General features: G+C 38.4%; 1 protein-coding gene across 1 annotated transcript in view; it reads left to right on the forward strand.

Annotated features, from left to right (window-relative positions):
- MED13L (mediator complex subunit 13L) overlaps window positions 1-26,043 on the forward strand; it is a 200,046-nt gene that overhangs the window by 167,077 nt on the left and 6,926 nt on the right. The window contains exons 18-30 of the mRNA XM_035340127.1: window positions 1,050-1,255; window positions 3,677-4,623; window positions 5,274-5,453; window positions 7,051-7,274; window positions 8,024-8,216; window positions 9,523-9,961; window positions 11,396-11,615; window positions 14,224-14,412; window positions 17,140-17,363; window positions 17,817-17,959; window positions 19,571-19,729; window positions 20,786-20,962; window positions 23,231-23,385. Of these exons, the coding sequence (XP_035196018.1) occupies window positions 1,050-1,255; window positions 3,677-4,623; window positions 5,274-5,453; window positions 7,051-7,274; window positions 8,024-8,216; window positions 9,523-9,961; window positions 11,396-11,615; window positions 14,224-14,412; window positions 17,140-17,363; window positions 17,817-17,959; window positions 19,571-19,729; window positions 20,786-20,962; window positions 23,231-23,385 (3,456 nt within the window). The remainder of the gene's footprint in view (window positions 1-1,049; window positions 1,256-3,676; window positions 4,624-5,273; window positions 5,454-7,050; window positions 7,275-8,023; window positions 8,217-9,522; window positions 9,962-11,395; window positions 11,616-14,223; window positions 14,413-17,139; window positions 17,364-17,816; window positions 17,960-19,570; window positions 19,730-20,785; window positions 20,963-23,230; window positions 23,386-26,043) is intronic.

A 26,043-nucleotide genomic window follows, 5' to 3' on the forward strand; every position in this document is an offset into this window, starting at 1 on the left:
GCAACAGTTTTAGGAGTATTAAAATATGCATTTTAATTTGCTGCCTGATAACATTTCCAACAAGCACAGTTTACTCTGCTTTTAAGTGTGTCACACCTGCTCATATACACCAGTGGGGGAAACAAGCACCTAAACCCATTGCTGATCATTTTGAAAACATGTAAGTAGATTTCCTGTGCTGAATGTTCAGCAGCTGAAGATAGTAATCCACGCATTTCTCATCTCTCAATGCTGTACAAGATGTAGGGGAAAAACTGGAAAAATCTAATGAGATATTAAATACTGAAATTCTGAGAAAGATTGCTGTTAGTATTTTAATAATTATTTTTACTTTTCAGTAATGCCTCAAAAGAACCAGTTATTTTCTTCTGAAACACAGAATAGCTTTAGAAACTTGGCTGAAGTTCTTGTCATCATTATCTGCAACCAACCATGACAGCCATTAGAAGTCCAGTTTGACTGGATTTCATTTATATTCAATATTATGTTTATTGTATTGGTTATATTATAATAAATGATTTTATAGTAATATATTATTTATATTTAATACTAGGAATGGTGCTAGTGTAAAGTGTCCACTGTTATTATTTGGACTGTATTCATCCCCAATGTGGGGGTTATTCAAAGAGGCTGAGTTGAAGGCACCTAAGTTTTCTTCACAGTGCGACTCAACCTCTCCATTATCAGGACAGAAGTCTTGTAAACATGAACCTTTTAAGTGCCCAAATGAGGTGCTTTAAGTCAGAGTATGAATATTTCACAGTATACCATTTGCTTTTCAGACAGACTTAATGAGTGTAGTCTAATTGTAAATCTAGTGCCGTTAATTAAAGCTGTGTGGTATTGTAGTGTACCAAGGAGCCTCAGCTGAGTTTTCTTGAAGGATCTGCTCTTGAATGTTTTGTAGAATGAATAAATATCCTTAATTATGGGGGAAAAAAAATGAGGTTATAGAGGGTTCAAACAGTACAACAGGTTTTAATTAAATATGTAAGCATAAAAATCCACTTTACCACAGTGTTGTAAACAATGTCACTTGGATGTTACAGGATTTTTCGTACGTGCACAAAGTTCCATCATTTCAACCTTTTGTGGGCTCCTCCATGTTTGCTCCACTGAAGATACTGCCAAGTCAGTGCCTCCTACCTCTGAAGATACCAGATGCCTGCATTTTCAGGCCTTCTTGGGCTGTTCCTCCTAAAATTGAACAACTTCCTTTGCCACCTGCAGCCCCTTTCATTAGAGATGGCTACAAGTAAGTACAGTCTTGCAGGAAATTACAGAGTTTGTCATGCCCACACTTCAAAGGGCTAGTTAATTAAAATTCTTGCATATATTAAAGGGTATTTAGCTAAGCACCAGAACAATAAAATGGCCTGCAAATTTGTTTTAAACCTTTTAAATCTGTCATTGCCTCAGATCAAAAAAGTTCTGATTGTAGGAACGTTTGAATTAAAAACAGTTTTTGGAAAATGTAGTACATTGTGTCCACTGCACTCTTAGTGCTTTTAAAAGAACAGGAACAAATGGTACTTGAATTAATTGCAATTTCTGATACAGGAATATATTGTAATTCAACATAAAAACAGAAGAGCTAGGGAATGAAATGAATGCACTTAACCTCTCAGGTCTCTGTCCTCCCATTTCAGCATTGAGTTCGCTGGTCTACAGCTAGGCTCCTCTCTTACTTGTACCTGTATATTCAGTTTGAGCTACAGTCAGTTGATGAGAGCTGGTCCCGATACCAGTTTGCCTTCTGCAGGCTCTTGCAATTTTCAGTAAGCCTGTGACAGCTCTCTGTGAGTTTGTGAACCCAGCATTAGCTCTTCTGAGTTCCCATGGTTTCATCTGAATGGGTCACGTACTAAGCTGCTGGGATAGATGCTGATTGGATGTGTGTTGTCGTCTTCTTTCTAAATACTGAAAGAAAAGATGCCACACCTCTTTCCAGTATCAGTGCTGTGACCTATAAGCCATCACTGTTAGTAAACTTTAAAGATTGTGTTCCTTACTCAGTTCTCAGAAATCAGCAGTATTTATGGAAGAAATTCTTTGCTGGACATCTTCAAAGCTATCAAGAATTTCCACCATAAAGTTCATAAATCCTCTTAAAAAGCCTACTATAGTACGAAGGTCTCCTTTCTGCGCTGCAGTAGCTTCTAGAGGAAATAGCCTGTATCTTTAAATCAGTCTATAACTCCTTTAAATCAGTCCCTTTCCAGCTCCTAAGGATCCTTCAGTGTTCTCAAAAGAATTGCAAAAAAAAAAATATCGTAAAGCATTGATGGTGCCTAGGGAGCAATCTAATTCTCTGTTTCTTTCATAATAGTAACTGATTCACCAGGCCTGGGCTGCTTATTAATTTCAAGTATTTGTTGGGGGAGAAAATCTTTCATTTTCAATATAATCCAATTAGAGTGAAGATTATTACTGCAGGCTTCCGACAGAGCAGTGATTGCCAATCAAGGTTTCTAGGTCACCTTTTCTTGTTAGTCTGAGGCATTCGGTATGCTTCAGGTTCAGAATTCCTCCAAACCTTTGTTCATTTTTTTCCTCTTGCTTTGAGTTGGACACACATGAGTTCAAGGTAATAAAATGATCCTAAGAAATAAGGTCTTCACCATTTCCCTTTTCAAGCTGCTAATAATATGTAAGTATTAAAATAGAACTCAATTTATATAACACACAAAATACACAGTAAAAACAGACAAGGAAAAAAAAATCCTTTATCAAGAGATATATTGAGCTCTTACACTTTTTCCTTGCCCTAAAGCGTAATGAAGACATTTCAAGAAAAATGAGCAACTTATTAGCAACTTGGAAAGAGTGAAGTAAAGATTTTCTATTCTGGCTGGCTCCATATCACCTGTGTCTGATAAAATGGGTCATTCCAGAGGGAAGATGGATGTCATGGGATTATACAAACTCTGGTTTGGTCTTTTAAGTTTGGCAGCTAATGACAAAAATAGAGTAATAAAAATCACTGATGACAAGAGGTAACCCAAAAATATGATTCTTAGCTTTAGTAGATTAAAAGTTTGTTATGGTACCTGCCATTTTGTGCTGCAGACGATGTAATGCTAAATGAATGTTTTTGAATTTATAGTATCTAAAATACTGTTACCAATAGCAGACCACCATTAGGCAATACCTTATATAAATGCCACATGCTGCGTTACTTCTGGAAGATACTTAAAGAGATAATTTCTAAATAAAGTAGCATTTCTATGACTGAAATATTTTAATTTTCCACTGATGTATAGTATAATTCTTTACAGGTAATTGTGTTTAAAACAATAACAAAATGTAATTTTCCTTCTCTTTTTCATAAAAGAGTTACAAATACCCTAAAAATTTATCTACACTTTCTTTTAAAGAGCATTTGATTTTTATCCCATGGAAATAACCTTTAGGAGGGTTAAGTGCCTGAGAGGATCCCTTTTTATTATACTGATAAGAAACTGCTATGTTCATGAGAACTAAAATTTTAGTTGAAAGAGACGTAAGTAAAAGGTTCTGAGCAGAATGTCTGAAGGTGTTCCTTCTTTACTGCAGTTCCAATGAATCCTTTCAGCTTTCACCTTCTCCCTCTGCTTAAAAATAGTTCTGATGAACTCAGTCTTCGCAGCCAACCAGTTTGTTGCATTTGTCTCTGATTTTCTCACATTCCTTGTAGCAATGTGCCTAGTGTTGGGAGTTTGGCTGACCAAGACTATCTTCAGATGAACACTCCTCAGATGAATACACCAGTGACGCTGAATAGTACTGCTCCAGCCAGCAACAGTGGAGCAGGAGTTCTGCCATCACCAGCAACTCCCCGCTTCTCTGTCCCTACCCCGCGCACTCCCAGGACCCCAAGGACTCCTAGAGGTGGGGGTACTGCGAGCGGTCAAGGATCTGTAAAATACGACAGCACAGATCAAGGTTCACCTGCTTCTACCCCGTCTACGACACGACCGCTTAATTCTGTGGAGCCAGCCACTGTCCAGCCGATCCCCGAAGCACACAGCCTGTATGTCACCTTGATTCTCTCAGACTCTGTGCTGAACATCTTCAAAGATCGTAACTTTGACAGTTGTTGTATATGCGCCTGTAATATGAATATTAAAGGTGCAGATGTTGGATTATACATCCCAGATTCATCTAATGAGGATCAGTACCGTTGCACCTGTGGCTTTAGTGCTATTATGAACCGTAAATTAGGTTACAACTCTGGGCTCTTCATTGAGGACGAGTTGGATATTTTTGGCAAGACCTCAGACATTGGCCAAGCCGCAGAAAGACGACTGATGATATGTCAGAGCAACTTGATCTCTCAGATGGGAGAGGGAGCTAGAAGGACCCAGGAACCTCCAATGAGCCTCCTCCTGCTCCTCCAGAATCAGCACACACAGCCTTTCACATCTCTGAGCTGCTTGGATTACATGTCCTCCAATAACCGCCAGACACTCCCGTGTATGAACTGGAGCTATGACAGACTGCAGGCAGACAGCAATGATTCCTGGATAGAATGCTTCAATGCCCTTGAGCAAGGCAGGCAGTACGTCGATAACCCCACTGGTGGAAAAGTGGATGAAGCCCTAGTAAGAAGTGCCACTGTGCATTCTTGGCCTCACAGCAATGGTAGGGATCAGAACAGGTTTTTTCTTTAAATTTTGTGACCTTTATGACTTTGTTTGAAACTTGGCAATCACGATTTACTTAATCTTTATGCAGGAAATAAATGCATTAAAACAGTCTAGAAGTAGGTTTTCGAAAGCATAATGAGTTACACAGAAAATAACAGTAGTTCAGTTGTCCTTAGCATTTAGATTTAGTGGTCTGAATTGTCTCAGAATTTATCTTTTAACAAATCTGAAACGCAGATGGAAAGCAGTGTCAAGTATTGGGGGGAGGGGAGAATTATGACCTTTTTTTGGAGAAGGGTGGAGTCATCAGAGAAGAACTACACTGTATGAAAGTGTCATTCGAAATAGAAAAGTGATTTTGTACACAAATACTATGTGCTTATATGTTGAAGATGTTCTGGTTTCTTATGAGCTGAGCTGGGCAATGGTAACAAGGTATGGGAAAAGGACCATGATGACAGCTTTATTTCATTGTTGGTTTCATAAAGTGCCACGCTAAATTCCATTAAGCTAATTAGAGTTATTCAACTTCTGTGTGCACTGTGAAAAGCAATACAAAGGAACTATAAACCCAAAAGTGTTGCCATGTCAAATGCATTCCTCCTGTTCCTCGCTGAAAATGACAGGCACTCCTTTGTCTTGCAGTGTTGGACATCAGCATGCTCTCCTCCCAGGATGTGGTGCGCATGCTGCTTTCGCTGCAGCCCTTTCTCCAGGACGCTATCCAGAAGAAGCGAACAGGACGGACCTGGGAGAACATCCAGCACGTGCAGGGACCACTCACCTGGCAGCAGTTCCATAAGATGGCAGGACGAGGAACCTATGGTAGGTGTATTATGTTACATGCTAACAGTTAAAATGAAAGTGTAGTTTCCTAAAAATGTGCGCTTTCTTCTGGAAATGCATCATTACAGTTGGGCTCTTTGCATAACTTTCATGGTCTTAAATGGCCTCTGAAGTACACAATTCAGTCCTGCAGTGGAGGTTTTACCCTTCCTGATGATGAACGCTTAGAGTACAGAATTGCTGGGCAAGGATAAAGATGAATCTATTCTTTGGTTTGCACTTTATAGGCATAACGTGAAGAGAGGAAGCTGTTAAAACTAAATCATAATAGGGAAGAGGGACTTTGTGAGCCAACACTCAAATCCTCTAAATACAAAAATGCATATACTTTCCCCACAGAGCTGTGCTTCTTCTGAGCTTTCCCATAGTCTTAATGTTCAGTTCAGTTTCAGTTCAAGCATCTCCTGGTTATAAGCCGTGCTTCTCAAAAATACCCATTACAAAACAGATTCTGTGTGTGCATGACTTGCCTTTATATATGTATTTCTTGCTTGCAGTTTATTTCAGCTTTAAGTGATGTAGTCTTATTTTTTTTCCAAGGTTCTGCAGTGTTTTGTTTTCTCCTGCTAGTATTTGATATATTGCTACTTTGTTTCAAGGCTAGGAAAATTTGGCTAACAACGGTTCCTGTCTAAAGCTGTTGTGCTTCATGAGAAGTATTTCTAATCTAAACCTTTATCTAGCATTTGTAAATTTAAGTTAGTTAGGACCTGCCAACTGTTACCAAAGAATAAAACCCAAACTACCTTATAGTAGGCAGCCGTTCATACAGATTCAGTGATTTTTACTGAATGTCAACTTTTTAATAAAGTTGTATAATACTCTGCAGGAGCTATCAGCATATTCTTATTTGAATTTTTCAACAGCATTCTTCTAATGAGCAGTGGCTGGGAGATAGCATGTTAAACTTGATGGTAATCCTCTCAGCTGTGACAGCAAGTGCACTGGTATGGAGAGGAGAGCGGTAATTTTTTGAATTAGGATAACTTTGCTTACTATTATATGCCTTAGAAATCTAAGTTTCGGCTAACCATTTAATTCAGTAATTGTGCACCCCCATCTGGAGGTAGATGAAGAGCCATAAAATCAGATTTTATTGTATTTGTGTTATTGCCTTTGGTTGAATAGGCACTCATGAGATGTGGTTGTGGCTATGGTTATGGCACAGTAAAACCTCTTCTTCCTAAGTCTGGGAGAGTAAGCTTCAGGAAGGGCAATGGAGTTATTTACAATACACTGAACCATGTTTTATTGCCGCTTTCTAGGAAAGCTGAAGTGATGCTTCAGTTGGCTGAACAACTCGTTTCATGACATTTCTGATATACAATGTAAATCTTTCTTCTCCTTAATTAAAGGTAGTTTGTTGTTTTTTTTTCCATGGAAAATGCTGTGGAAGGACGTGGTTTATCAGGCATGATACAGTCTCTCTGTGTTCCTGTATTGTGGTAAAACTTCCAGGAAACTCAGCACAGCAAGGGATTGGTGATTTCCAATATTTGTCAGACCACCATCAGCGAGCAGTTAAACCAGCTATATTTAACATCATCTTTTCTTTCTCTTTTTCTTCTCTTTAAAGGTTCTGAGGAATCTCCTGAGCCTCTTCCAATCCCAACTTTGCTGGTGGGATATGACAAGGACTTCCTGACAATCTCTCCATTCTCCTTGCCATTCTGGGAGAGGCTGTTGCTAGACCCATATGGAGGCCATCGGGATGTTGCCTACATTGTGGTGTGTCCAGAAAATGAGGCCTTGCTCGATGGAGCCAAAACTTTCTTCAGGGACTTGAGTGCTGTATACGAGGTTGGAAAGAGGAACCCCACTGAATTATTTCTTCTTTAAGTGTTATTTCTGCTTTACTGCATGTTCATTGGGAGGCATCTGTGGTTTTTAAAGTAACAGTTGCTTGTATAAGGATTTCTTTTGTTTTGAGAACTTTCTACACTTTCAGAGTCAAGAGTAATATCTTACTGAGCTCATACTGTTAGGATCTTGATTGATCTGTTTCCTATGAAACACAAAATCTAATCTTGGAATACGGCCATATGCACTGCTGGTTAATGTTTCAGTAATGCCAAAGCAAAGCATTGGGTGTTTTTTTTCTTAGCTTGTCTGAGTAAGGTCATATGTGGAATAACCACATGAGATGTTCCTCAAACATCACACAGATGAACAAACTATTAGCAGCTATAGAGGATAAACTATACAAAGAATACAATACTAGTATTGATACAGGTGCAGCCTAGCACATAACACCGAAACAAACCTGCAGAGCAATTAAAGAAACTGTTGCTTATGCTGGAGATAAAACCTTTTTTTTTCCTTTTTTTTTTTTTTTAAACACTGCTCACTGTGTACTACTGAATGTATAAGAGTACTTTGTGACTTTAGTTTTGCTCAAAGTGCAATTCAACACAACAGATATACCTAGCCTTTTGTTTTTATATTTATTAAGAGGCCACCAGATGTATGCTGGTCATGAAGGGTTTAGGCTGCATAACTTCTTCAGGTACTTTGCATCTAGTTACAAGCATTTCTTCTTTCCTCACCAGATGTGTAGACTTGGCCAGCACAAACCAATCTGCAAAGTGTTACGTGATGGGATTATGCGGGTGGGAAAGACTGTGGCACAAAAGCTAACGGATGAGCTCGTGAGTGAATGGTTTAACCAGCCTTGGGGCACTGAGGAGTGTGACAATCATTCCAGACTCAAACTTTATGCGCAAGTTTGCCGGCATCACCTAGGTAAGTCTACCACGGTGCTAGCAAGATGTTTTGTTTTCTGTAGCTATTTTAGATGTTATTTGCAGCAGGTGGGAGCAGAAGAGTTTCTGTTAAGATACAGATTAAGATCTGCTTAGAAATAAATAAAAAAAGTACGATGACACTTAATCATTTTTTTACTCCCTTCCATGTTATATTTGCCTATTTTTTGTTCTTTATCAGTCTGGTGGTCATGTTAGAGATTCATCTGGGGAGAGCCATGCTTGTTCCATTTCAGAAGGGATCCAGAAGCAATCTAACGTATATGGCATACATGGCTTGGATCTTAGCACAGGACCCAGGCCCATCCAAAATGTCACTGGAAATACGTTTGCTGAGATAGTGCTGGGCAGCAAGGCAGGCAGTGGTCACAGAACACAAGCCATGTAAATCTCTAATTGAGCTGAAGCACGCAAACTACTTTTTGTTTAAAAACATCTAGGAACTTTTAAGTAGTTTCTTGAAAAGCACTTACTGCCTTTGTCCTGAAAAAGGACTGACTGTTCTTGAGTCTGCGTACTGTGTGGAATGGTCAGTTGGTACTGGAGAAAAGCTTAGGAAAGCATACAGAGATGAGAAATAGCTGGGCAGTTCTACAGTCTGCTGAATGCTCACACCAGCCTTTGAGGAAAGTCTGATGAAAGATAGGACTTACCTATCTTAAATGATTGTTACCACATCCAGTCTGCTTTTAGATTTAATTTACCACATAACTGTGAGGGAGGAATTATTACAACACTACTTAACATAAATCCTTAAGGCTAACAGGCAGAATTATGTAGCATATGCACAGCCAATTGAGAAATTCATTTATTGTTATTCATTAATTATTTTTAAATGATCACTGTGGTATGTTTTTCTGATGCTCAGGAATAGAAATAACTACATTAAAGTTTGCTGTTATTTAGCTCACGTAAAAAGGACTGAGATTTTCAGTCTGATGAAGATAACCTGTAACAGACTGCAAAGCCAAACACCGTATAAAGGTGTTATCCTGACACAATCTAACCAGAGGTAATGACGTGTCGGAACCAACTCTGATTCACAAAGCTCCACAAAAGTCAGTCCTGTTCTTAAAGACATCTGATTCATATCGGTTACAACTGAAACCCCGACGAATGAACTCCAAAGTAAATATTTGTAATGGAGATTATGTTCACTTAGCATTTGTACACTCTTAGAATATTCTAAAAGCAAATAAAGTATTGTATGACTTTATGCTTAATCCAGTTGACTTTGATGTGAAAGACTGTCATTAATCTCCTTTCCTTTTTACACACCATTTCAGCACCTTACTTAGCCACTCTGCAGCTTGACAGCAGCCTATTGCTACCACCGAAGTACCAAACCCCAGCAAGCCAGACACAGACAATACCTGGGAACACTGGACCTGCACCCTCGAATTCAACATGTCTTTCAGCTTCTGGGGCACCACCAACAGGCAGTTCTTTTAACTCCACTCCCAATGGTGGGACTACTAGCCTCCCTGCAGGAAGCAGTTCATCCTCTGGATCCTCTGTGCCACAGCTGTCAGCATCTTCTGCAGCACCCAGCGTTAACCAGATGACCGCTAGCTCTACTCCAGGGTTTAGTGGGAACATTGGTTCAGGGCAAAACGCCAGCACCGGGGGAAATACAGCAGACCGTTCACAAGGAAGCACAGGTCCTGGAGGAGACACAGAATCAGGTCAAAACCTACCACAACAGCAACAAGAAGGACAAGAAGGGTAAGTTACTGAAGTGTTCAAATTACTCGGAGTACTAAATAAATCCATTGTTCTGCTTTCATACAATTCATGAGCTTTATGTAAATCCTTGAAATGAAAGGACCTTCTGATATGTGCAGTACTACTGTCCAGGTGTAAATGGAATGAGGCCCTTTTTTATTCATTTGTAGTCATTACTGACAAGAAGAGTTGCAAAAAACATTTTCATTATAAGAAACAAAGCTTGATACAACCACATGAACATGGGTGTTGTCATGCTGTTTGAGGTGCCTTAGGGTACCCCACCTGGCCTACATTTGCAGTACAAGAAAACCACAAGGTGTCTCAGGTTCTGTGCCATATCTGCGAGCTCCATCTCACGTCAGGTACTGCTGTATATCTCATGTGGCACTGAATGCCTCTTATGCAGGCAACTCCATCATGCCAGTATTAGTAACAGATACAAAATAAGATCCATGGATTTTTTTCAGACTTGCATTACAAGTGTTGCTTTGTGCAGAGATATATTGCGAGGTCAGAAAACAGGATTATATTCCTGTTACTTTAAAATAAATTTTAGCAGCAAAACATTTTTAAAGACCTCTTTATAGTAATCCATCAAACATTAAAATTAGGAAAATATTTTTTTAATATTTTATGTAATGAACTTCCTGAGCGAACATGTTTTTCATTACTTTTCATTACTTTCATAATAATGCATATTGCTATTAGACATGATGTATGTTATGAAGTTCCTGTATCTTAAGTGAAAAGCCCACATCCTGTACTGGTTCAGGTTATTCTTCAGGCATCTGTTCACTGGATCTATGCAAAATACCTCTTTATCAATTGCACTGTGGTTTCTGACAAAGTGAGTCTGAGCTGCTTTTTATCGCTTACAGATGTTGAGCCTCCCATTCACTGTTGAGGCATGGAGGAGTATTTTACCAAGAAAAAAAATGTTAGTTGCTCTTCCCACTACTAAGGGAACCTTTTCTGTAACTAATCAGAGGACTTCAGTCTCCATGAATATTACTTCAGCACTTTCCCTCAGTTCTCAGTTCCTTCTCTCCCTCTTCCCTCCCACCTCTCCCAAAAGAAAACCATAAACAGCAGCACCAAAACCAGGCATGTGCAAACAGCAGAAGAAAGCTCACAGACCTAGTATTTGTCAGCTTTTCCATACTGCTTAGATCTACACTGTTCTGATTACTGTAATCTCATTTAATTCAGACTTTACACTGAGTGTCTTCAATGCAGCATTTCTAGCAGGTATTTTGGATTAAGTCCTGCTGCGAATAAGAGTCATCCCTACTTAATCACTGTTGTGCTTTTTAGTTTTGTTTCTGAACATAAGTTACTACTCCCCTGCTTCAGAGTCTTGCCCTTTTAGAGCAAAACCAATAATTAACGACTGTAATTTGCCTTTGAGTTTAACAACATGCGTGTCTCCAGTGTTACAGAGAGGGAGAGAATAGGGATTCCCACTGAACCAGAGTCTGCGGACAGCAATGCCTATCCTCCAGCAGTTGTCATCTACATGGTGGATCCTTTTACCTACACCGCAGATGAAGAATCTGCCTCAACCAACTTCTGGCTGTTGAGTTTGATGAGATGCTACACAGAAATGTTGGATAACTTGCCTGAGAATATGAGGAATTCTTTCATTCTCCAGGTAACTCTACCTCACTTTGCATCTTCACACCAGAGAGTCATTCGGTCACAGCATGCTTTTGGTATGTGAGCTACACTGAAGGAGACAAAATGCAAGATAATACATAAAATCTAGAAAGCAGTTGCAAGTTACATGGTTGAAAGCATGTGGATATATATTAAAAAAATGTTTTTATTTTGATGAAGAGATTAATTTAAAGCAGCCACAGTATCCTTACAACAGATCTGTTGCATGGTTGTAGCAATCGCATGTGCTTGATGCTTTCTGAAGAAGGATTTAACTTGCTACTTGGGTTGCCATTGCCAAGAAAAAAGTGTCCAGTTTCTCCTTTGATTACATTGTATGTCGAGTTGTTTGCTTTTAATATTCTCTCTGAATTGCACTGTTTAATCCAAAAGAGCTATGTGAAACCAGACATTTAATGCATAATTTAACCAGTGTATTGTTATTATCTGCCTCTTAAAAATAACTTACCATGTACCTTGGCATATAATAATAATAATAATTACTTACTATGGAATTACTTAAGTATTGCATTTGTGTAGTCTGAAACAGAGCTTGGCCTATAGCCCAGACTGCCTGCATTTGGCCATGCCTCTTTCACAGTGACCCAGCCTGTTAAATAACTGGGGGGAAAAATGGGAAGCCAGAGATTACAACCTATGCATGTGTGTATGCAGCACATGCAAGAAGCAACGTGAATGGTTTCTGAATGCCTTATTCATGTGTGCTCAACTTGGCTTAAATATATTTTAATTAAAAGATGAATTAGAAGCTATTACAGCATATCAAATTGGTCTTGGAAAACAGTTCTCATTTTTGGTAATCTCGACCTTTTGCTTAGTTGCCATTTTATCATTTCCTGAAGTGATGGGGGAAACTGTCACCCAAATACTTCAGGTTTGGGGATGAACTGAAAAGCAATTTCACAATAGCAAATTGTGGTAGTCTGCAGGCAATTTACTGGATTCAGAACTGAAGATACTAAAATAATTGACAGCCATTGACATCACCATGTCTGGAAAACAAGAACACACAAATTGTATGCTGAAATTGTATCTTTGTGTAAGATGACTAATGAATGGGCTTACGAATTTTTGACAAGTGCTGTTATTTTCTGGGAGCTTGCTGTTCACTTCTCAAAATGTGTGGCATTTTGCAAGTCTAAGTCAAAATAGTAGACAACTTTCACTAAAGAATGTAGTTACCAGCACAATATTCTCACATCTGTACACAGTATATACAGATCTATGTTTATTTCAAAATAAACCAAAACAAATTATGTTTACAGTTTCATATATAGAGTAGAAGAGCCCAGGTCCTGAAATTCTTGGCTAAAGAAATTATCTTAACTAGAATATTGAACCAAAGTTCCAATGGTTCAAGCAAGAAATGCAGAATAATAAAAGTTGTGTGATACTTAAGTTTTGTTTAGTTTTGTTTTGCTTTTACTACTCAAAGTATTTTTTAAAAGAATCTTCTTGGGTTAGATACAGCATAAGTATTTTGGATTGACAGTTTCTGCTCCAGTGATCTCACTGTTCAAAAGAAGAGCCATGTTTTCACAGCCATGTGTAGGACATTGTGCTTCTCAACAGTACGTTAAAAATGAGTTTATGATTTTCTGATTTTAAAGAGGATTTGAATTGAAAAGATCATTTTTATTATGCCTTGTTTACTTCTGAAGGAATGTTATGCCACTTTTCCTTCATGTTCTTACTGTGCAGATGGGTCCTAGCCACCAAACTTCAGTGTTATAGGCAAACCTTTCTATGGTTATTCTTGCTGGTTGAACATGTACATTTAAGAATTTTGCTTCACATTGTTTTCTCAAACAAATAAAACAGAGTAGCAGCGTGACTTTGCTGAGGTTCCACTGTTTACTACATTGAAAAGGAGAAGCAAGACTCTCAAACCACTAAAAACATTGCAATGTCTTAATTTTGCTCTCTGTAAGATCAGCACTGTAGTGCTGATTCCTATATGAACAGCAAGAAAATCTTGATTCTAACCACAGACTATGGAAACAAACCTGCTGAAACACAAAATTCAGAATATCAAGATTTTAGTAAAGACAGCCTGAAAATGAAGAGGTTGATCAGAATTTTATTTTTTAATTAAAAGTGATTGACTGTGGGTTTTTGATTTTGGACTTCATTGTGCAGTTGATGTAGTTTTTCACTCAATGACATTTAACTCATAGAAAAAGCAAAGTTTGTTTAGAGTTTCTAGTAAGATATGCTTGTCATCTGTTACAGCCTGAATTTTGAGTACCATTCAGTTACTGTTGTCCCTATGAGAAGACTTTTCCGTTTATATTGGACAACAGAAATTTTAGCTATCTCAGAGACTTTTCAACCTTAAATATTGTTATAATGGAAACAGCTTCTGTATCGCAGCCTGTAGTCAGCAAATAGTGCAGCCATTCATGCAAAAGGGCAGCAGCCCTGGTGGGAAACTACAGATACTGTAATGAAAATAATTGAATACAACATACAAAGTGTCATGGATGTTAAAGGACTAATGAATGTGTGAATCTGGGTTGGTATTAACGAACAGCGCTTTGAAGATGTTCAATCATGTTTTATTGTTTATATGAATTATATAGATTGTGCCTTGCCAGTACATGCTGCAGACAATGAAGGATGAACAGGTTTTCTACATTCAGCACTTGAAGTCTTTGGCATTTTCAGTGTACTGCCAATGCAGAAGGCCACTGCCCACGCAGATTCACATCAAGTCTCTCACAGGCTTTGGGCCAGCTGCCAGCATTGAGATGACCCTCAAAAATCCAGAGGTTAGTATCAGTGTCAAGAAAATAAACATAAAATAAAAAGTAAGGAAAACACTTTGATGAGTATTTTTTCAAGATTATTTCAAGGTACAGAAAACAAAGATAATATAAAGGGAAAAGGTAAGATAATACTGAACAGAAAGTAGTAAGAAAAATGCTAGATTACTTGCTTTCAAAACACGTCAAGCTTACGGTTTTGAATAAGAGTAAAAGGTCAAATTTAAGCTCAGAGTGAAAGAAGAGAAAATGTATGTTGTTATTTGGGATTCTGAGATGTTTTAGTTTTTGTCTATAGTAGACCTACAAGAAAGTGTTTATGTCTAACTTGTATATATGCATATATATGAAGCATATACATATATATGCATATATATGAAATAGGTTGCTGTGCATAATTATGTATGTTCTACTAATTCCCTGAGGTAATGGAGAAATCCCCCTACTTCAGTGGGCTTATCTTTCATCTGATTTTTTTAAACTGTAAATATTCAAGCCCTGTTTCTGGAATTTCAGGGATTTCAAAAGAAGAATAATCCATCCTACTTTCCATGAATATTTTTCATTCTTTCAAAGATAACGATGACTGATTTATTTAATGTAATGAATCAACTAAACACTTCAACATTTACCTTGGGATCAAGATCTGCTTGTTAGGGTTTATAAAAACCTAGTTTCAAAATAATCATAAAACCAAGATACCAGTATGTTACGCTACTCGTACAAAAGCAGAAGCTCTCACAGAAAATGTCCATAAGCAGCATCACCCCTGGCATATCTTCTTTGCATTCTGTTCTCGTCCTTCCCGCAGAAGGATGTCTGTTCCACAGGATGAATTTTGCAGCAAGTGACAATGGTAAAACCTCAGGGTAGTTAGGTGTAAGGGGAAGAGCAAGAAAATTTCAAGACCCTTGCAAGCATCTTCCTATGTTTAATGACCACCCCTCTACTGCTGCCACTTCTAGAAAGTGACGTAAGCAGAAATCTGCTTTCAGATATTTTTTTTCATTTCACAATATGGCCATGAAAATATCATAACCTTTTTTCATGTGAGCTGATTAACTTGCAATTTGCATTTTGTGTTTAAATTTCTGAAGAGACAAAAGACACAAAAACTGGGGGGTGAGGGGCTGTAAATGTTTTCATGAGCAGCTGCTCACATTTAGCATAATGACGTTAGATTTCTGTGTTCTCCATTTTACATGCATTTGCTATCAGTCTGCACTGCAGACTGCCAAACTTTGCCTGAAAATTTAGGAAAATAACCTTTTTCTAAATTATTATGCGTATCTTGCCAGGCCCATAGTTTTTTTTCTTCAAAGAGGCATTACAAAGCAAAGACAGGTTTGGGGCCCATCATCTGGAAAGCAACTTTGCAGAAGAAGACCCGGAGGCCCTGTTGTACAAGTTGAACCTGAGCCAGCAATGTGCTCTTGCAGCAAAGAAAGGCAACAGCACGCCGTGCTGCGTTAGGAAAGGTGCTGGCAGCTGAGCCAGGGAGGTTTTTCCCCTCTTCTCACACTGGTGAGACCACACCTGTAGTACTGTGGCTGAAGCAAATCCAGCTAAGTGCCACAAAGATGATTATGGGACAGGAGCATTTGACATGAGGAAAGGCTGAGAGCTGGAGTGGTCCAACCAGGAGGGCTCTAATGGGAGCCTGATGGGAGAGAGTAAAGATGGAGCCAGACTCTTCTCAGTGGTATCTGGTGATGGGACAAGATGCAGTGAGCACACGTTGATATACAGGAAATTCAGTTAAAATGAAAAAACCACCCCTGTTGTAGTGGTGATTGAACACTGGAAGAGGTTGCCCAGGTAATCTGACTGGGTAAAGTCCTGGGTGACCTTACGTAATGGACCCTGCTGTGAGCACGAGGGTGGGACTAGTTGTTCAGACGTCCCTTCTAGTCTCAGCCTTCTGTGATTTTATGAAAAAGAAAAGAATGATTTAATGACTTGCTCCTATCAGACTCAGCAGAACTGCATATGATATTCTTTACTATACTAATTTGCCTCTGCTTATCACTTAATGGTATTAAATGGCCTTGATTTCTTACGATCTTCTACAAGTTGGTTTTCTGAGGGACTGGGGGGTGGCTTGTTTCTTAAAGATAAGCACTATAATGCATATAGAGGATCTTATTAATTAGCAGGCCAGTGTTCGGTCGTTTCAAAGACCAGAGGATTTCTGAAAGTAAACTGTGAGATAAGAGAGATGTAAAGCATTTCAAACGTCATGCTTGATGTTCATGAAAGTATGTTACGTGTAATGCCTAGATACAAATCTGTACATGAAGCCTGAGCTCTGCCTTTGCCATTTTATGTCCTTGGAACCTTGCATTAGATCATGATGTTCATTATTCTGCAGTCAGTATGCGAAGAGGTGAGCAGATGCCATCAATTTTAGCAAAAGGATCCATAGAATTACAGGCTTAAGCTCCTCCTTGTTTCAGAGATCGGTAGCACCCTAGGCAGAAACAGTTTAATATCTTTGTTTCCCTATATAAAAAGAAATCTTTAGATAAGTATTGAAGTACATCAGTTTTAACTAGCAGAAACAATTTGTCTACGTCCACCCTTTTTCTAGTATCTCTTTTGACCATGAATGCCTTGAATTTACCTTGTTTCAGATTCATAATTTTCTGTACTCACTGACAATCTAAGCTGTATGTCTCTTGCATGAAATAGCTTGTGATATGCCTGCTGATTATTGTGTTTACTTTATTGCAGAGGCCCAGCCCAATCCAGCTATACTCACCTCCTTTCATATTGGCTCCCATCAAAGACAAACAGACAGAGCTGGGAGAAACATTCGGAGAGGCCAGCCAGAAATACAACGTGCTTTTTGTTGGATATTGTTTGTCTCACGATCAGCGCTGGCTTCTGGCATCCTGCACTGATCTTCATGGTGAACTCTTGGAAACCTGCATAGTTAATATTGATTTACCAAACAGGTAGAAAGCTTTAGTTTTACATTAAATCTAGGTGTATACTTGCTAACCCTCACTCTCATCCCTCGCTGCATTTGTTTCTTGCACCTCCTGTTCTAATCATATTTCCTGATGTGACCACGATAATGTTAACAGTGATAGCGTTTCATTTGGCACTTATGTAACTTATAAACTGCAGAGGGGAAAAGTTATTGTATTACATTTGTTTTACAAATGCTGCCTACAGATCTTACCTTCAAGTACAACTGGTATGCTGCTTCTTGACACCTCTCACGTAACCATTGCAATGGTACTTCTGCTGGTACTGAAAGCAGATGTGATTTTTCTGCTTGTTAGTAAAACATTAGTTAGGCACTCCACAGAATTGTAAAAACTGCTATAAATGGGAAGTAGTAACAGATCTGAATGTTGTCCTTGGTTCTCTTCCCCCCCTCCCCCCTGGCCCCTAATCTCCAGGTCAAGGAGGAGCAAGTTGTCTGCACGTAAAATCGGCCTGCAGAAGCTGTGGGAATGGTGCATTGGCATCGTGCAGATGACATCACTGCCCTGGAGAGTTGTAATCGGCCGCCTCGGTCGCCTCGGCCACGGGGAGTTAAAAGGTACACGGTGCCAAGCTGTCCGGCCTGGGGTTCTGCAACAGGGAGAGGGCCATAGTCTGCAAGGCAGGGTGATTTACAGGGTTGATCATGAACCTGTACAACTAGGAAACGTAGAATGCTAATCCTACCCTGGCACTGGATTTGTGCATCGCTTTGTATAAGTCATTTGCTTCCGTCTGTTCTTGTTTTTGTGCAGTAGACACCTCTCACACGTCTTGTAGTGTCTATTAACAAGGCTGACCTTAAACAAAATATTCTTGCAAATAAAGTTACTGAATGAAAAAAGGTAACTTTTTTTTTTTCTGTGGTACAAGAAACTAACTGATAATGGGTGTTAGCCAGCAATAAGACTCCCTGCAGCCTGCAGGGGGGTCCAAATATTCAGCATTCCTACCAGCTCAGTGGGAACAGAAATGGAGGATTGGAGTGGTTTAGAATTAAATGCCTTAACAAGGGTAGGGACTGCCTTGATTCACTTCAGCAGCGATTCCTCTCACTAAGATGCATTCAGCAACTCGTCTTCAATTTCTAGTGCTCTGCTCAGGTTTTGGTTAGTAACTGCTGTGCAGAAAATGAGATTCTGAGAGGGTGGTCCAAGTCTTCTCCCACCTCCTTAGTTGGAACATGAAGACAAATTAGGATTTGAAGATGCTTCACGAGTGTTTGTCATTTTATGTTAGTAAATGAAGGTGACGTTAATTCCTCTAGTTAGCTTATTATAAGAGATTCTGTATTTCATGAAATTGAAAAAAATAATTGAAAACATGCACAACAAATAACAATTTAGTCTGAGAGCACAAAGAAATGTTCTGGGGGCAGGAGAGGTATGGAAGCACCAATTAAATGCCTTCTTCTATTTAGTACAGGCAGGGAAGAAGAGATGTTGTCTGTCCTGGTAGGGGCATTTGTTATCCTTCACATACATGGGAGTTAAGTGGAACAAAGGCAGGAAGACAAATTTAGAATTCAACAAGCAACACCCTCCTTTATTATTTGAATGCCAGTTAAATGGCTAAATGTATTTTCTTGAAGGTATATCTACACCTACACTGCCAGTGAAAAATTTCTGGTGAAACCTTCACTTTGTTTTATTTAGTGTATTGTATTCATAATGAGGTTTAACAAAATCTGACATTTAGTATGTAAATTCATGTCTCTTTGCTTACGTTTCAAGTATTCCAATTATGCAGCATGTTAGATGAGAATGGATAGCCCTTTTCAAAAACAGAATCGGCACAGTTCAGAAAAAGATGTGGATGGAAATAAAAACATTTCAAATAAAAATAAGAATGGTGTGTTGCCCTGTTTCACATCTCATACCTCATGGGTAAATGAAAGACTCATTTTTAAACTCATCATCTTGAGTGATTTGTCAGAGTAATGCAGTTAGCTCATGGGAAAAACCAACAAGCTATCGTTGCTTTGCAGTAATTGCTTCAAAGCAGTTTGAAGAGTCATACAACTTGTTTACATGGGGAAATAGTCCAGAATAGTCCAGTGTTAAAGAAATAGGTGTTTATTAATAAAGTGTTAATATTTTGCTAATTTCAAGCAAGTTCTGGATTTTTCACAACCCCCATTACCTGTTCTGTCTAAACTTCTTCATTTCAGACTGGAGTATCCTCCTTGGGGAGTGTTCCCTGCAGACAATCAGCAAACAGCTAAAGGAGGTGTGCCGCATGTGCGGCATCTCATCAGCAGACTCTCCTTCTATCCTCAGTGCCTGTTTAGTTGCCATGGAGCCACAAGGGTCATTTGTTGTGATGCCAGGTAAATTTTATCCAGCTATTTAAATTTTCTTCTTTTATCATACTTACCACATAACAAGCAAATCAATTCTGGTAGACTTTTGAGCCCAAGAAGACTTGACTGGTCTGGCCAAATACGGTAGAAAATAGGTTGAGCCGTCAGAATTCCCAAAAATATCAGGAAGAAGTGCTTTGTTGGGAGTGTTAACTCCTAGCAAATATTACTTTCTGCCACTGGCCAACTGATGACCTTTTCCATGGGGAGGTCATGTTTTAAGGCAGACCAGTTCTCATCAGCTGATGTCTGATGTGGTAGAAACCCTTAAGCAAAGAGGACTGCAAATACTGTACAAGTCTATAATATGAAAGAGTTGGAGGCTGTGGATGTTGAGAGTAAGGATAAGCCTGCTTACCTTTTCATATGCTTGGGGTTTTTTTGTTTGTTTGTTTTAGAGAATTCTATTATAAGCAGCAACCTATAGGCTTAACTTGAAGGTTTTTATGTTTGAGGTTCTTCTTAATGGATTTTTTCCCTTCCCTAATCTGTTGTACACATACTTCTTGTGTAGGTGATGAGAGATCTTTACAAACCTACTCTGTTTTTTAGTTTAGAAAGAAAAGATTAGTACATGGAACAGAAGTAAATGACCTTAAAAATGACTCACCAAGTTGAATAATTTTTCAGAACAGTTTTTGTAACATGAGAAAGTAAATGGCAAGTTATCCCTCCTTGAATGCCAACCAAAGTGCGGTATTATTGCATAATTTGGAGTTCTACCGATGTGCGTGTCCAAAATAAATTTGCCTTGCTCATTTAACAAGCAAATCAAGGGGCAGCAGAATGAAAGGAAAGGTGGGGCATTGTATGGGAATTCACATTGCTAAACATTATCTATATGACTTGTGATCTTAACTTCAGTCTTTTCTAGTAATTTATTCTTTTTAAGATAAGAACCTTTTAAACATTTTTATTAGCATGCAATCCCAGATCAGATGCTTAGAAATTTAATTGAACACAGAACATACATTTTGAAGACGATGCAAATTAATGTCTCTGCCATTGTTTCTGTTCTGGAAGATGCTGTCACTATGGGATCAGTGTTTGGCCGAAGTACTGCGCTGAATCTGCAGTCATCTCAGCTGAATACCCCTCAGGATGCCTCCTGTACACACATCCTGGTTTTCCCAACCTCTGCTACTATCCAGGTAGCACCTGCAAATTACCCCAATGAGGACGGATTCAGCCCTACGAATGGTAAGTAAGCACATGTGTCTGGCGTGAGAGGTGAGGTACTTGCAAATGCTCAGTGGCTTGTTTAGAACAGAAGCAAAGCTGTACCAGTTACGGTAAGAACTGAATGGACCAGTCTTCTCCCACGAACCCTATGCCACCCTAATTTAATTTAAAGAGAACAACACCTACTTGCTGGTTAGAGGATAATATACTACGTTTTTATGAACTTCGTTTTCAGAGAATCCTACTGATTTATTCCCAAAGCAGTATTGGCCGATTAATATGCAAAATGGCACAGACTATAAAATACTTTTTCTTGTTGTGACTAACTTGTGACTTGGTTGGGTCTAACTGCTTTATGTAATAAGGGTTTGCTTCATGCTCTGTAGTGTACAGAGGCTGTGAGGAAGGGAGGTTTGTTTTAGAATTTTAATCCTCATGTAAAAATAAGCAAAATAGATGGACCAGCTTGACAGTTCTTACTATCAGCAGTGTGGTTTTTCTAGCATGTTTAACCCTATAATTTGTATCAGCAAGAATCTGCTTAATACTTTATATTAAGTATTTACTGAACTGTTTTGTCACAAGTCTTTAAAATGAGTATAAAATAATTTAAAGTAACTACAACCATTTACAATGAAAGTATTTCATTAAGAGGCAGGGTATGGTATAGAGAGGTAGAAAGGCACACTATTTTTAATGAAAGAGTCTGCTTTGATCTGTTCCTCCTGGAATTTCAGTGGGCCTCACAGAAGGGAAGTTACCCCTCTTAATACTTAAGCAGCTGTCCTTTCAAGGCCCCAGAATCCTGACTGAATGCTGTGCTGACAAATATTTAACCTGCATTAACCTGCCCTTTAGTGCTCAGATGCTAATTAGAATCAGGTACAAGAACTGGCGTTTTCCAAAATGGTGTTAAATTTAATTTTCTTAACTGTGTTCTACTTAATGATTAAACTGCTTCCTATGCTATTAGCCATTTCATTTATGCTTTGGGGGCTAAGCAGAGCATGACATTAGTTCTGTTTTGTTTACTGAGGTTGTAGGACAGAAGTTAATAAACGGAGTTAATTCATTGCTTCTGCAGTCCAGTCTTACGCTTCAGAAGATGAAAAACAACCAACTGCCTATTTCAACACGAGAACTTGAAGTCGAAATAAATTACTTCAAGACACACATTCTTTTCTATTTTCATGTGAAGCAAGTTCTACTTTTTCAAGAGAAATGATTTATTACACAGCACTTCCTAAACTATGTAGATACATACAACTCTTAAAGTCTCTGTGTTAATTTGTTTGCAATTCTAATTAATCCAGCTAATTCAGATAGCTCCCAATGTCCGTTTCTATCCCCTAAAGTGTACTTTAAATGTCATTATTACTGCTTAAACATCTTTGCTGAAAAACCTGGATAAGGAAAAGACCTTTAAACTATATTCCAATGTTTGTAATTTTCTGCTCCATGTTTCTGATGTCTTAGCTTTCCATCATGTAAATTACCCATATTATCATAACTTGTGTTCCAAATGACTGAGCAATGGAATGTACTTCTCATAGAATGCAAACGCATTTTCCCTGTATCTTTACTCCTTTCCCACATATTAACATAAAGCAAATTAAAAGAACAAGTTATGATAATACAACTGTATTTAATTTCTGAGATGAAAGTGAAATGCTAAAAGCTGAGCTGTAGGAAATCCTGGTGCACTGTGTGAAATAATCATGAAAGTACATTGCATGTGAGTGAGGAGCAGACCTTGCTGCCCTTTTGCTGTAGTGCTTGATTCTGTGAGCAGCTTCCTTGAAGCTGCTGGGGCTGTTCCCAGAGTATTGAGCAAATGTGCCAAAGCGCTGGTGTGTAGCCCTAGAAGTCTGAAGAGCAACACCTGCTGAGGGTAACATACATTCATTTGTTAAATATATTTCAAGTATTTTCTGATGGATTTCTCTGAACAGCTGCAGAGAGGTGTAATTTTTTTCTGCTACAAAGTACAATTTGGATTGTTATCAGGCTGGCATAACAGGGTTTTTGTTCCCTCCATGACCATTGTTAAAATACACGATTTTAATAGATGTCTGCCAAATTTTCCTTCCAAGTCTGTGTGGTTGTAGTCAAAGGTACTAAGAAGGATTAAATACTAAGATAGTAAAACGTTTATCACTGCTTCCATCTGTCTCAAGTGTATATTAAAAAAAAAAAAAGGCACTGGTACTAAATTTCAAAAATGTCAAGACAGAAACGAGTACAGCAAATTAAAATTGATTTTTTTTTCATTCTTTTTCTTTTCAGATGATATGTTTGACCTCCCATTCCCAGATGACATGGACAATGACATTAGAATTTTAATAACAGGGAATCTTCACTCTTCACCAAATTCCTCCCCGGTTCCTTCCCCTGGATCCCCATCTGGCATTGGAGTGGGAACTCACTTCCAGCATAGTAGGGTAAGCACAATAACAGATATGCTACTTAAAACAGACAAATCCAAACCCCACAACAAAACTTTTTTTTTACTGTTCATTTTCAAACATTAATTCAACAGTAAGCAGAACTTAACATTAAACGTGAAGGGACTGGATAAATGCTATTGTAAAAGATGCTTCTGCCATGACTCTTTACACCTCCAACTTTAAAGGTAATTGTTACATACAAGATAATTGAGAGGAAGAGAGGAGGCTTTGCTTTCTTGTTGCAGAGCCACATTTAATGACCCTGTGTAAACTTAATGTGTTCATCCATCCATTTTTCTGTGGAGGATCACATGGAATATCCCTGGCTCAAAGCGACAAGTCTTTGAGAGAAAAGAAGGCATGGCAGCTCTGATCATGTGAATTTCTAGGGAAGCGAGAAGGGAGATAATTCTCTTATTAATAAAACCCTATCAATTTAAACTCCACAGGTGCTGCATGTTTATGCAAATGTTGTTTTCTTAGTAGAAATTAGCCCAGAGCTCATGGGGTTTGTAAGTTATTTTGTTTGAAGTGGCTTTCATAAAGCTAGTTCCAACACCAGTGGTTACTTAAAATGCAAATGATTTTTGGTAAATCAAGGTATTTTTTGAATCAGCTTTAGTCTGACGGAACTCTTACTCATGTATTTAGTTGTGTAAAAGAGTTGTACGTCTAGTTTTATTTTAGAAACGGTACATTTAAAGCAGTAGCATATTACTTCTTTTCTAAATAACACGGTATTTTAATAAAGAACAGGCTAACTTTTTTTAGAAGAAAGGGGTAAATCCATGCATTTAAAAGGTCTGATTTAGTGCTCTGCAGTAATTTAAGAAACTGGGTCTGTATCTGTGATTATCACTGGTGGCTTGAAACAGTCTCATCAAGATAAATGATACTTCTGGTATGGAAGGAAGTACAAAAACACTTAGAGGTGTATGTGCAGCTAAAATATTTGACTGCAAATGATGCTGCTCATTCAGCCCCTGTACTAAAACAGCTCATTTTTCTAAATGTAAATATCTTCTTAAGAATTCTCACACCCTGAAAATGACTGATTTTCAAGGTTACGAAATGTGTCAGTTTCACCACCTAGAAGAAGAAAGTCATCCCTGTATTTTCTTTGTAACCTCTGACAAAATGCTTCAGTGGTCAGCTTAATACAGTCTGTGAGTGAAAAATCACTTTTGCATCAGCCACAAAAATGCTAGTACTGTATTTTGTGAACGCGGTACGCAACCACCTCACCTTTATGTTAACACTCCAACCCACTTGTCAAAGGGTAAATAATTGCACGTTTCTGTCTCTTGGTTATTTCAAATGGGTATGTGGGCAAATTAAAAGTTTTAAATTCAGTTACCAAACCCTCCAGCCATAAATCACAACTCAGCACTCATTACAATTTTCTCTCTTCTGTACCACTTTTAGAAAAATGCGTTTACAAAAGTTAATCTCAATGGAACTCCATCCAAGGGCCCTAAGAACAGCACTGAAAGGTTAATGACCAAAGAGCTTAGAGACCTGGACAAGCCATTTCTAGATGAAGCTGTCATAGTAATTCAGTTTAACCATTAACAAGTGCCTAGTAATTGATGTGTAATTTTTGGTTTTAAAAAAGCAACAGCGTGTGATCATTACCTTGTGGGTCAGGGAAGGTCAAGCCTTCGTCCATGTAACCCATAATTGATTGCTGCAGTTTAGCAGTGTAAGTCCTGATTGCTCAGCAGCCAGTTTCAAGGTCTGCTGTTCGGCTTTCCAAGCGCCCACAGCCAGGTGAGCTGCAATCTTCTCCAGGCTTTATGGACTGTTTAACTTCCTTTGATTCCCGTTCAAGATACTACTGTTGGAGAAAGACCGGCTTCAAGGACTAGCATTGAAGGCATGGTGATTAAGCCAGTTTCTTTCAGTGAAATCTTTTTTACCTATTGACTTAAAAGATGTATATGGGTTAAATAGCCTAAGTTATGGACTAAATGGATTAAATTTACCCTCTATGAAATAAAAGGTGAAAGCAAAATAATATTTTCTTTAAAAAAAGGAACGTACTCTAGAATGGAATGTCAGTAACCTTTTCAAATACCCAAGGAGATACTTGTAGGTATGGTATTGGGGTCTGTCATATACAAGGCTTTAGAGAGAGAGAGGGAGAGAGAGACAGGATGAGGAAAACATGCTCACGTATGGAAGGTTCATCTCTCTTGGTTTTAGTCTGCAGAAATAAAATCACAGATGTATATCCTGACAAGCAGTGACCCCAACTTTGATGAAATTAATTTTAAAGCCTTTTATAAAATTGTTTAAAACTCTCCTAATAACTTTGGTCCTCATGTAAGAACACAAGTGACTAATGCTACAGAAATACAGTATACAAAGAAATAACTGATAAGAAACAAACGCAGGACAGCAGCTTCTTTTTTCCCCACACTTCAGCTCTGCTTGGTAGTCCAAATACAAGGCATAGTTTCTTCTGCCCAAGTTATTCTCACAGCAAATAGTAGATGTAGCGATTTTTTTTCTAAGCTATCAATGTAACTAGCTAAAAGAGCAAACAAAACAAAGTTAATGAAGATGCAAATGTTCTTTTTTCTTCCATATTTGAGTGGAAGAAGAACAGCTGTATTTGGGAAGATTGTTGGTTCAAGCAGATTTTTTTTT

This window comes from Oxyura jamaicensis, chromosome 15 (assembly GCF_011077185.1).
Source record: "Oxyura jamaicensis isolate SHBP4307 breed ruddy duck chromosome 15, BPBGC_Ojam_1.0, whole genome shotgun sequence".
Lineage (NCBI taxonomy): Eukaryota > Metazoa > Chordata > Aves > Anseriformes > Anatidae > Oxyura > Oxyura jamaicensis.